Source organism: Chiloscyllium plagiosum, chromosome 33, assembly GCF_004010195.1.
Source record: "Chiloscyllium plagiosum isolate BGI_BamShark_2017 chromosome 33, ASM401019v2, whole genome shotgun sequence".
Classification (NCBI taxonomy): Eukaryota; Metazoa; Chordata; class Chondrichthyes; order Orectolobiformes; family Hemiscylliidae; genus Chiloscyllium; species Chiloscyllium plagiosum.
Window position 1 is genome coordinate 6,497,866 of NC_057742.1, and position 13,460 is coordinate 6,511,325.

General features: G+C 39.2%; 1 protein-coding gene across 5 annotated transcripts in view; it reads right to left on the minus strand.

Moving 5' to 3' along the window:
* Nucleotides 1-307: 307 nt before the first annotated feature.
* LOC122539778 (phosphatidylinositol 5-phosphate 4-kinase type-2 beta) overlaps nucleotides 308-13,460 on the minus strand; it is a 114,142-nt gene continuing 100,989 nt past the window's right edge. For 3 of the 5 annotated variants that reach the window (XM_043674833.1, XM_043674837.1, XM_043674835.1), the window contains 2 exons: nucleotides 9,439-9,563; nucleotides 308-3,305 (listed from right to left, as the gene is read on the minus strand). In XM_043674833.1, the coding sequence (XP_043530768.1) occupies nucleotides 3,225-3,305; nucleotides 9,439-9,563 (206 nt within the window). In that variant the 3' untranslated portion in view covers nucleotides 308-3,224. The remainder of the gene's footprint in view (nucleotides 3,306-9,438; nucleotides 9,564-13,460) is intronic. The other 2 variants (XM_043674834.1, XM_043674836.1) reach the window with 1 other exon arrangement.

Sequence of the window (13,460 nt, forward strand, 5' to 3'; positions counted from 1 at the left end):
TACAGAGAATTTCTCTGCTCCTGTTCAAACAAGAAATGCCACAAGACCTTGTACATCCATAAGGGATAAACTTAGCCCAATACTTCACCCACTTCCGTATGATTTTGAATGGAGACATTACCCTAAAAGTCCACAACCTGTGGAACACAGGCTAAAGAGAAAAGAAGTGGGTGTGAAAGAAAAATCCAGGGAGATTTACAGAGTAATGGAATCTACTAAAAGTACTTCAAAATCTCACTGTATTTGGATCTGATCCGGTTGTACTTAACGAGTGGGAGAGTTAACCACCATCCGCTTGGACCAGTACAATTTTACAAAAACAAGTTTTTTATTTGTAAGCTTTGGTATTACTGTAGTGAGTTTAAACACTGTGTCACTATGACTCCAAACACAGCGTTACAAATTATTACAGTCAAACTCCTGATAAATGCATAACTGGTCAAACCAAAATTTTTGCACTTTGCTGATAATTTCCACTATGGAACAGACAGACATCTACAAGTTTGTGTGTGTGTGTTGCATCTGAACCCAAAGATAAACTGGGTTTAGGCGAATATGCTGACACTTACTGAGATGTACCACCTGCAGAAGTTGGTTAATCCCTAGTGCTTTCAATCATAAGTCACATGATCTTGGTTTACTTGATGAAGATATGTTGAATTTTTTTTGTTGTTTAGACATCTGAAACAAGGAACAAAATAAGAAATCTGGTGCAAGAATAAAATGAGCTCTCCAGTGGGGTGATAGTGTGTCAGATCTATGAAAATCAACAGGAAAGATGTGAAAAATTAATGTTGGGGGTCCTGACTTGTCAAATACAAAGTTCTGGGCCTATAAGAAAAGCAATATTTGATCATGGGCAGATATTTTGCTTCATGTGGTAAGGTGGCATATGGAACTGGACAGTCCAATCCCTGGACAGTGCTGAATTAGCCAGCTTCAACAAAATGGAAATGGATACAAAAGTAAAATTGGTCTCCATACCACTGGGAGGGATTAAAAATCCTTAATAGGTGGCCACTGCAAGATAGTATCTATGGTGTTCATGGCCAAATTACCTGCTCTTAATCATCATCTGGTCTTGCATATGGAAAATGGTCTATTTGGGTGAAGTTTAGGAGAAGGGCTACTATTTATGGGCATGCTCTCCAGTGGGTATCCACAGCAACAGTTTTAAGGTTTAAAATCAGTTTTAAAAATTATTTTCTTTCTGCTGTTAACTTTTGAAAATTGGAATGAGTCCACATTATCAGTGACGTAATGTATGATCAATTGAAAATACCAGAGAACATCCTCCAAATCTTGTAAAATATAACCTCATGGAAATTAACAGACAGCAATGGACTGAACGGAGCTGTTGTTCAACTAAAGTATTTTATGAAAGGACCGGATTATATACATGAGTTATGCCTGCATCAGGAACCATCCATATGTGAGAAATCACTTGGTACTCTGAATATCAAAGCTTGGATCAGATGTGCACTTACCCTGATGCAACTGAATTTGGACAGTAATTTTAATGTTCCTTTTCTTCATCCTTTACAGTTTTGAATTAGCCTACAGCTGCACTAGAATCTTTCGTAACATACAGTGCAATAAGTTGTACATTTTGTTCCAGCAACACAGGATGTCAGAAGGTGTCTATTCATCTACTGCAATGTTTACACCTCTACCACCCTACGTCTACTGTTCTCAATTATAAACTTGACTGATCACTTAGTAAAATGGCCTTTTAGTACAGAACGTTTATGTATTTAAAAACAATCCATAGAAAATAATTAGCAAGGATTCAAACATTAAGTTTAGTCTCTGCTGTTATTATTATATCTATTAGTGATTACTTAGTCTTTGCCAAGTGCAGACTAAGCTCACCTGCATTATCCCTCCTTTAATTTGTTTAAGCTATACATAACTAACAGCAATACATGAAATTTGTTATTTAAAGGGTTAAAGTGCCAATCAATTCCTTCTATGGTTCCTGCAAACAACAAGTAAATGGTTCAAATTTGATGCTCGTCTGCTTTAGTCATACGTTTTCATATACCCAGAATGTTCTGTTAAAACAGCACAATATTGCCACAGCATTTTCATAATATTTCAGGCTTGTTAAGGATCCAAAAATCAACAATCAGGTAGTTTTACAAAAGCACTACCGAGTAACATTATTGTCACAGCTACTTCTTTGTAACAAGATTCAACAGCAAATAGCAATACTTTCTCAAAAGAAGTTGAGTCTTTTAAAAAGTCCCTTACAAAGGAGTTAGCTCTTTTAAAAAAAAATCACTTTTTTTACTCATGTCTATTGACCTAGCAGACAAAATGCCACATTGTCCAAAAAAATTAGCTTAAAGCACAATTACAGACTGTACTGTTTTATAAAGCCAAGTAGCTCACATCAAAGTAAACGCGAGCCCTCCTGCTGAGTAACAAATAAAAGTAAACGTTTAGAATACATTAGGAATGCCACAAAACCAAATGATTCACCCAAATCACATCTGATGGATTGATGGCCGTTCCACAGACTGCATAACCAGATGCAGACTCGAGAAATCTGGATATGTGGCATCCTATTGTAAATATTCACTTGAGTAAACATTGCCCCATCCCTTACCCACCCACCCTTAACGAACAATAGCTTATATATAGTTGCGTTGGTTTATTGATAAAGTTGCTGAAGTCCATTTTTTTTGCGATTAGACAATATGGCAACTTAAAATATTTGAGAAACAGCGTGGCAAAGGCCTGGCAATGGCAAAACCAGGGTTGGGACGAGTGCAGTGTCACAAAGATACACGCAAATAATACCGTGCCTTTGCTCCATTAGGACAATATATGAACTGTAAAAAAAAGTGATTCTTGCCATTGTTAAAGTGCCCATCGTCCTTCACTGCGTTCAAGTGCCCACCTTCTGGTTTTATGATCACACAGTATGTCTCATCATGGCTAACGGAGTGCCATTGAAGCTGCCGCCAGTAAAGACACACTCATAATACATGGCAGGGAAAACTTCAAGAGCAATGCAACATTTCAGGCAATGCAGGTTTGCCAGTAAGTATCTTTTTTTGTTGTGTTTTTGTTTTATTTCCAAAGGATGCAATTTTGGAGATTAGTCTCTGCACATTGAATACTGCACGCACCACTACAGTGTCCTCAGTTTCCACGTTCCTGCATTTGCTACACATTGGTAGTCTTGTTGTGCGTGTCATGTGTTGTCTGCAGGGGCACTATGTTATGATGTTAGACATAAATTCCAAGAAACGCTTTGAGTACTGTTCGGGGTTAACTGTGGAGATCTCGGCACCAGCCTGGAACACACAAAGAAACAAGGCATTAATCTAAATGATAATTGTGCTCAAGAAACTATGAATCCTTAACTAGCAAAGTTAAGACATTGAAAAGCAAAATGGTTACAACTTCCTTTTCCCCATAACTAGCAAAAATAGAAACATTACGCAGATTTGGTCATTTATTCATCATGTCCTCAAAGATATTGGTCTACAACTGCTTCCCCAAACTCAAACCACATCACCTACCATTCAAGCTTCACCCGGAAAGGAAATTAACTCAGTTTCTCTGAATCCAATATCCTTTAGTATTCTGCAAGAGAGGCTAGACAGTGTGTACCAAACATGCGAATCAAATGTGTAAATAATAATACAATTAGTCTGATGTGATTCACACCTGACATCGATGCACAAGTTCATGCAATCTTCCCTCATCTCAAAATTACTTAAAAGGAGAAAGGTTTTCTCAAAGTTTCTCATCCAAAAACAGGGAGATAAAAACATAAAATTTGTGACTGACTCAGTTGTGTCATTAACACTAGTTCATTCTGTCTATCCAGATACTGTTTATCTTGAATGTTTATAATAATAAAATAGAATCATAAGAAGATTTCATCACAGAAAGATGCCATTTGGCCCATCATGTCTGTATTCGCTGAAAAGTGAGATGTCCAGCTTAATCCCACTTTAAAGCTTTTCGTCTAAAGCCCAGGTTGTTAATTTGAGATGCATGTTAGAGATTAAATTGTTAAGGCAGCAAATGGAACGCTGTTGTTTCTTGGAAAGGGAATGAAATATAAAATTACAAAACTTTTACTGCAACCGTACAGATCCATTGACTCATGCAGTGTACTGTTTCTCAGAATCCAATATCGTTTAGTATTCTTCAAGAGAGGCTATATCCAAATCACTGTGTTCAGTTTTGGTCTCCTTACTTGAGAAAGGAAATAATTGCAGTTGCAAGAATAGATTAAACTCCCTCAACAGTCACTTCATAATGTAATGCACTAAATTAAGACCAAATTGCTGATCTGACCTCATATCTGCTGTTAAAATTAGCAATTGTATACTTCTGCTCCTTTTGTGTAAAATAACAGTACATTTATCAATCCTCTTGTCAAATCAAATAATGTGGCCAGTAGGTTCCAACTACAGGAATTTGAAATGCTTGTTATTCTGTGGAACTTAAAATATGTATTACAAAGTCATAATGAAAAAAAAAACAAAGTTGGCCTGCTATAATGGGCAATTATACACATTAAAATAAATTGTCTTATCGTTGTTTCCTCTCCTGATAGCACTGATACTAAGCTTCCCCAAACATGGTCATTCTTGATACACAAGCTGAGTGTACGATCTAGGGACCTGGGTTCGATTCCCGCATCGGGTGACTGTCTGTTTGCACATTCTCCCTGTGTCTGCATGGGTTTCCTCCGGGTGCTCCAGTTTCCCTCCCACAATCCAAAGATGTGCAGGTCAGGTGAATTGGCCATGCTAAATTGCCCATAGTGATAGGTCTGGGTGGATTACTCTTCAGAGGATTGGTGTGGATTTGTTGGGCCAAACGGCCTGTTTCCACGCTGTACGGAATTTAATCTAATCAAATCTACTCTCTCCACCATCTTTGGCTGCACTGTACACCATCCATATGACGCACTGCAGCAAGTCACTAAGTGCTATTAGACAATATTTCCAAAACCCCAAGCATCTACAAGAACAAGGGCAGTAGGTTAATGGGAAACCATCATTTCTACGATCCACAAGGGAAAACATATTATTGGGTCAAAATCCTGGAACTCCCCACCAAAGTTATGCCTATATCATGTCCAAATAACACAGTTTGTGAATTAATGTCACCCTGTAGACTGCAACATTTCTATTAAGTGGCTAACCACCACCTTCTAAAATGCTGTTAGGGAGGGGCAATAAACACTGCCTTACTACCAACACCCACATTCACAGAATGAATAAAATGTAGTGAAGTCTATCATGTTATATGATCAGCTTAGACAAATGTCACCAATAAACCCAATGAAGACTTCAGGAGGAATGTCATTGCTTGGAATGAGAGAGAGCTGTTGGTTGAGGGAGTTAATATAGACGCATTTAACTCTGCTAGATAACTCTGTGGGAGAATGGAAAGAAGGACATGCTGATAGGATGGGATTAAGTACTTTGGAGGAGGCCCGTGTGGAGCACAATGCCAGGCCAAATCAGATAGACTGAATGGCCTGTTTCTGCTTTGCAAGTGTTATGCAATTTTATGTAATTGTGGCTGATCTGTTCCGACCCACATTTGGTGAGAAGGAAGAAGTACATTAAGAATTTTCCTTCAGAGATTCTTGGCATCCCTACAGTGTGGTAGCAGGCCATTCAGCCCATCAACTCCCCGTGGGTTTCCTCTGGGTGCTCTGGTTTCCTCCCACAATCCAAACCTGTGTAGGTTCGGTGAATTGGCCATGTCAAATTACCCATGGTATTCAGGGATCTCTACATTAGGTGCATTAGTCAGGGGTAAATATAGTATAATAGGTTAGGAGAATGGGTCAGGGTGGGTTAGTCTTCGGAGGGTTGGTGTGGACATGTTGGGCTGGAGGGCCTGCTTATACACTGTAGGGATTCTATGATGTCCACACTGATCCTCTGAAGAGCATCCCATCCAGACTCACCCCCTATTCTCTCCCTGTAGCCCTGCATTTCCCATGGCTAATCCACCCAGCCTGCAAATCTGTTAATACAATGGACAATTTAGCATGGCCAATCCACTGAACTTGCACATCTTTGCACTGTTGAAGGAGAACTAAACAGTTTTAGAAAATGGGGGTTTTCTGGATATGAATAACATTCATCAGCCACATTTATTCAATTATTGCCCAATTGAAATGTAGGCAATCGCATCAGTGGGAGAAATTTAGCTTTGACTTTCCCAATCACTGAGGAACAGGCAAGGGACAGGAGGTTTAGAGGGGACTTCAGGAGAATTTTGTTTTTACCTATAGGGTTGTGGTGATCTTGAACTCACTGGGAATTACAACACTTAAAAGATATCTGGATGAGTATATGAATAGGAAGGGTTTAGAGGGTTAGGGGCCAAATGCTGGCAAATGGCATTAGATTAATTTAGGATATCTGGTTGACATAGATGAGTTGGACCAAAAGGTCTGTTTCTATGCTGGACATCTCTATAACTCCAAGGCTAAAAGGGTGGTAGATACGGGAACCCTATTTAAATGTACAGTGGAAATGCCTCAGCAGAGAAAGCTACAGGTCAACCTAAAATAATGCAGGAAATTTTGGAAGGGCTCAGCATTTATCAGTTTCTTAAAATAAAGACCTTCACCAGATTGTCAGATCTATTGTATGTTTCCTGCATTTTCTGCTTTTTTAAAAAAAGAATTGTCTCATACTGAATGCAGTGTTGCCCAACAGTGAGAGAAACAATCCAAAATCAGGAGCTAACTGCCTTGAACACTGACGAAGTGGTGGCTGAGAACATTAAAAATTTGTTACTTTCAGCTGAAAGCTAATGCTTTTCTCCTTGTCTGTATTTACTTTCACCCAATGTAAATGCAATGTGGGGAGGGGATTGTCGCACTTATTACTGGTCTTAAAGAGTATGGATAGAGGCCTATCCATCCATTATTTCAATACCAGTTATCAAATGTCCATCTATTCTAATCCCATTTTCTTGTAGCCTTCTATGCCGAAGTATTTCCAGTGCACATTTAAATAGGGTTCCTGTGTCTACCACTCTTTTAGCCTTGGAGTCATACAGATGTACAGCACGCATACAGACCCCTCAGTCCAACTCATTCACTCTGACCAGATATCCTAAATTAATCTAGTCCCATTTACCAGCACTTAGCCCATATCCCTCTAAACCCTTCCTAGTCATCTACCCATCCAGATGCCTTTTGAATATTGTCAGCACACAAGCTTCCACCACTTCATCTGGCAGCTCATTCCACACACGCACTACCCTCTGTGTGGAAAAGTGGCCCCTTGGGTGCCTTTTAAATCTTTCCCCTCTCATCCTAAATGTATGCCCTCTAGTTTTGGACTCCCCTAGCCTGGGGAAAAGACCTTGGCTATTCAAGATTTATAAACTTCCAAAGGTCAGCCATTAGCCACTGATGTTCCAGGGAAAATAGCCCCAGCCTAACTGGCAAACTTAGATTTTCAGAAGGCTTTTGATTACAAACCTCACAGAAGGTTGACTGGCAAAATGACAGAAAATAGATACTTGGTAGTTTAGAACTTGACTATTGCTACAAAAAAGGTATATTTTGTCAAAGGTCTTGTTTTGTACTCATCAGGACAATTCGCAAGAATACACAAGGAGACATCCAACATTTATATTGCATGAGCCGGCAAATGGACTCTGAGTGGTAGAAATATTGTCATGAGTATGCACCAATTAATGGTGATTGACAGTTAACTGCCAGACATTGTTTAAATTTTAAACCAGTCAGATTGACTCTGATCATAATGTTGTCCTGATAAATGAACCAATGAATAGCTGTCACCTATTTTGTTAGTTGTAATAGGAATCATAATATTGTCATTGAGGTTTGTCAGATCTCTGGGACAACAGGACTTATCCTTGAAAAGAGATTGGGCAACTGGATACAAATTATCTTGAGCTTGAAAGAATGAGGGGTGATCACACTGAAACTTATAAAATACTTAAAATGATAGACAGGGCAGATGTAGGTAAGAACTAGGTGTCACAGTCTAAGAATAAGGGGTAAGCCATTCAGGACTAAGATAAGGAAAGCTTTCTTCACTCAGAGTTGTGAACCTGTGGAATTCTCTCCCACAGAAAGCTGTTGGGACCAGTTCATTAGATATATTCAAGAGGGAGCAGGACATAGCTCTTGTGGCTAAAGGGATCAAGGGATATGGAAAGAAAGCGGGAGTGGGATATTGAAATTGCATGATCAGCCATGATAATATTAAATGGTGGTACAGACTCAAGAGGGCAGAATGGCCAACTCCTGTATTTATTTTCTATGCTTTCTACATTTCTCAGATGTTTGCCTAGCTGGGGAGGCTAGAACCAGGGGAAATGTCAAAATAAGGGGGACGCATTTAGCTTAGATACGGAAATTTTTAAAATTTTACTTAGACAATTGCAAATCTTGTCTAGAGGGCTCTAGAACCTTAGTCATCGAGTCAGTCATATATTTATATTGGAGACTGTCTTCTAAATATCAATGATATAGCGAGAGAAATAACATGAGATAAAAATAGGGAGAGCAAGGGAGTGACAGCATGTATGAGTATGAGTGAATGAGTGTGAGACCGAGTGTGAGAATGAGAGCAAGTGTGAGTATGCAAGTAAGAAAGAGATAGAGAGCGACATTGAGAGAAAAAGAGTGAGTGAGAGAGCGAGTACATGAGAGAGAGTAAGCATGAATGTGAGTGTGAGATTGATTGAGAGAGAGTATGAGTAAGTATGGGAATGAGTGAGCATGTGAGTGAGTGAGCATGAGAGGGAGTAAGAGTATGAGATTGAGTGAATGAGCATGAGTGAGTGAGTGAGCATGAGAGTGAGTGAATAAGTATGAGAATGAGTGAGAGTGATTGAATGTCAGAGAGTGTATTAGTGAGTGAGTGACTGAGAGGATGAGTGTGCAAAAGTGCAGCTGGGAATGCAAAAGAAAGATTGTGAATGAAAAATTGTGTGAAAGAAGAGTGCAGAGAAAAAAGACAACTGAGACATTGAATGCATTTGCAAGCACTTGATAATTCTTCCTTAATATCAAGGTCTGGGTTTGAACTCTGCTCCTACAATAACAATTGCATAGATATTCTTCATTTGTCATTAGCGTGACATTGACACCTCAGCTGAAAGACAGCACACCTCAGATAGAGTAGAACTCCATGAGATTGGCACTGAAGTTTTCACGTAAACAACATGCTCATGTATTTGGGGTGGGACTTGAACCCACAAGCTGCTGAATCAGGGTGATACCCACTGAGCCAAAGCCATGCTCACAAACAATAACCAGATGATGAGCAGCTTTCTTCACTTTGTAAACATAATGTTAACATCTATGAATGAACACAAAAAACATATTCTGTTGTTTTAAAAAGCTCCCATTCTCTCCCCAAAGCTTTCAGATGTCACTGACGTAGGTCATGTACTTACTCCATGTTTGACTGTTTTGGCAGCATGGGCAGCTTTCTTCTTTGCATCATAGTGAGTTAAAATGTCGATTATAGCCATAAAAAAAACTTCTTTCCTTGGCGCATCTGGAAAATCAGCCAGTATTACTGACATTAGAGAACAAGACTATTACAATGCTGTTATGATACCAGCTCTAGAATACAAAATGTTTCTTCTAACAGTTTTGTACACAGTAACATTGCCCAGTTATACACACAGACTTTCAGAACCCATGCAATTCTCCAAGATCCTGGGAGGGAGCAGTGAGAAATGGAACTGACCGGCTAGTGTGCTGCAGAGTATTTCAGGCATGAGTCATTGGTTAACCACAATTTGTGCAGCAATGGTCAATTAGAGTTTCCGGTCATTGCCTTAACAATTGTGCATACCTTATCAGTAATTACACTGGTAAAGTAGTGAAATGCTTACAATGACACAACCAAGCCAATAAGCCCGTGGCTTGTAAAATCTGAAATAAAAGCAACCCGCAAATTGTACTTCATGTCAAGAAGTTCAATTGTAATATCATCCTCATCACTTACCTCTCAGTAATGTCAAAGTAAACTGCGGGAAGCCCAACTCCACCTGGTCATCTGATTCAAATGTTAAAACATAAGGAATGGGATGCAGGAGTAGGTCACCCAGCCCCTCAAGCCTGCAGTGCCATTCTCTGAGATCAAACTATTCAACCCCAGGCCTCACCTCCACTTTTGTGCCAGGTGCTCCTAGCTTTAAATTCCTTGATACTGTCTACTAAACATCTTCAGTGATCTAGCCTCCACAACCTTCTGAAGTACAGAATTTCAGATATTTTTAGTGAATAAATTATTTTGCCTCTCAATTTTAAATTAGCATCCCTTTATTTTGTAACTAATCTCCCAAGATTCCCTCACTAGTGGAAACATCTTCTAAACATATATCATGCCCAGCCCCCTCACAATCTTGGTGTATGGTTAAGAGCTATGTGCATTATACAATCTATACATTATCTGAATAACTAGATAAATGATTCTTTAACTTCCTTGCTCTCAGGTGCTCTTTTCAAATAGGTTACTAATCACAAACCCTTTACACCCTCCATCTAACTTGTAGCATCATATATTCATCTTGGAACAAAGGAGATGGAGGGGAGATGTGATCGAGGTATTCAAGATTATGACAGGTTTGGTAAAATAGATAAAGAAAAGCTATTCCCATTAGTTGATAGTACAAGGATGACTGGGGTTTAAATTCAAGATTTTGAGAAGTACTGCGGGGGGAGGAATCGGGATGGGACACGAGGAAGATTTTTAAACATTTTTTTCATGCAGTAAATGCCATGACTGGTAAATGGTGGCTCAGTCATTAGCACTGCTGCCTCACAGTGCCAGGGCAGCAGGTTCAATTCCAGCCTTGGACAACTGTGTGTGTTTGTATGTTCTCCCTATGTCTGTGTGGATTTCCTCCGGGTGCTCCAGTTTCCTCCCAGAGTCCAAAATTATGCAGTGTTTAGGTGGATTTGGACATGCTAAATTGCTCCATAGGGTACAAGGATGTGCAGACTGGGTGGATTAGCCATGGGAAACATGGGGATAGTGTGAGTGGGTCAGTCTGGGTGGGATGCTCTGGGTCAGTGCAGAATTGATGGGCCAAATGACCCCTATATGCACTATAGTTGTATAGTCTGGAACTCTGCAATGATCAATGGTTTCAAAAGGAAATTGGACGGACACTTTGAGGAAAATAAACTTGCAAGGTTTCAGGGATAGAGTGGGATTGGTTTGCTTTCTCTATCGAGAGCTGGTACAGACTTAATGGGCTGAATGGCTTGCTACTGTGCCATTCTCACTATGATCAGGAAATTAATATGCTCCCTTCTGAGTCAAGATTTAAGCACAGTAAGTCAGGACTATCAAACAATGCCTGCATTTTTTAAACCGTCTACTCATTTTATATCAGGACAACAAAAGAGCTTTAACACTCAAGGGAGGTACTTAATTTGCAAATAGATTTTTTTTTACAAAACACACATTTACCTCTATCCAATCCTTTTACAACTATAAAATACAATGCATGGCCACCAAGTTGCAGTAATAACCAAACAGCAGATAAATATTTCAGACATAAAACACATATTGCAGAGCTATATATTTTTACAACTACAACATTGCCCAAAGGTCACACTCCTCCCCCAATAAGCCTTACGGGCAGCTTGCTCCATGTGCTTCGCTGAACTTCCCTCAGTTTCCAAATAGCTTTATTTAATTTAGCCCCAATCTCTTCAAACAGGAACAATGTACTGGGCATCTGGCTTACAGATGTTCAAAGTAAAATTACTAATTTTACTTAATTTTAACCAATCATGTTATTTGTCCAGTTGTTAATGACTCCCAAATGAACTAATTTTCAACAGGCTTGGCATCTTCATTAGTGACTGCAGAATTGTCAAGTCCACCTGCTACCCCTAATGGTTTTTTAATTACCAGGCCATGCACTGCACTTGCATTTTTCACGGCATGTTTCTGGTCCTCATATATTTATAAAAGCATTTTGTTCTGGAGATGTGGGCCTTTTTGTTTTTTCAAGCAACTGATTTTAAATCTAAATGGCTCATTAAGCAGGCATTCAGAATCAGCAACTAGACTCATATTTTAAGACAGATTTGGAGGGCGGCTCTAACTGGAAGCACTTTAGTGAAACAGTTAGTAATCCAATAGCTGTTGCTGACATTTTACCAGAATATATCGAGATTTAGAGTCATAGAGATGTACAGCACAGAAACAGACCTTCAGTCTGACTCATCCATGCCACCCAGGTATCCTAACCTAATCTCATTCCATTTGCCAGCACTTGGCCCATATCCCTCTAAACGCTTCCTTTTCATTAATGATTTGTTGTTTTTGAATTTCAAATTGACAATCCAATTGCTTAATCACTGCACTGTCATTATCCTCTTCCATACTTAATGAAATGTCAGTAACCAATGCCCACTAATAAGAATGGCCATTCGACCCACTCTAGTTCCTTCAGTAACATCTTGAAGTTCCTCTGACTGTAGCATTTAATCAGCTTATTTTCACCTGATATATCGTCTGACTGCTGTTGTCTCAGCTGCTGAAACCTTCATCTATGCATTTGTTATCTCCAGGCCATTGCAATGCAAATCTGGGTTTGCCTCCCACATTCTAACTTCTGCAAAGTGGAGATCATTCAAAAATCTGATTTTTTGCCCTCCCTAAAGCTCTCCACTCACTTTCTTCCTTAAGATCCTTCCAAAAACCATTTTCACTAATATTGTTTGATGTGGCTCAGTGTACAATTTTGCTTTATTAACCCCCTGAAGTATCTTGGAATAGTTTATTATGTTAAAGTTGCTAAATAAGTATTGGGTTGGTGTTCATTCCACAATAAACTCTAATTAATAAGACAATTACCTCCTGCAAATTTCACTTCTTATCATTATCTCTAAATATATAATTTGTCCAATTGTTCCTCTTTAAACCATTTCCAAGTATATACATGCAATAGCAGGGTGCAACTATGGAGTACTCAGCTGCGATGATCACTGTACATCCCTGTTCTTTAGTTTAAGCCAAGTGTTGGCAGTTCACATTGATCATGTTGAGAAGGGACAGTGTTCTGCAATTGTCAGCAAGCCACAATCGCTGTTTGATTTGGAGAGTTAGAAGTGACTCTTACACATTTTCTGCAAACAAAGATCCCGTAAACAGCACTGTGACGAATGATCAATTGAACTTCTTTTGGGTGATGTGGGTTGAGGAGGAATGTGAACACTGAGAGAACGGTCTGTCCTTATTTGACCTTTGCCTCGTGGAGCCTTGCACAACAACTGAAAATAGGCAGGTGGGACACAGCAAGTGGGTAATACCAGACTGAAACAGTGACCAGATAGAATGATTTAAAACAAAACTCAGATCAAAACCATTACCAATGGCTATAGTTTAAAAACGGATACAAGAAAATATACTGAAACTGAAATTTGAAATAAATGAAGTAAACACTAA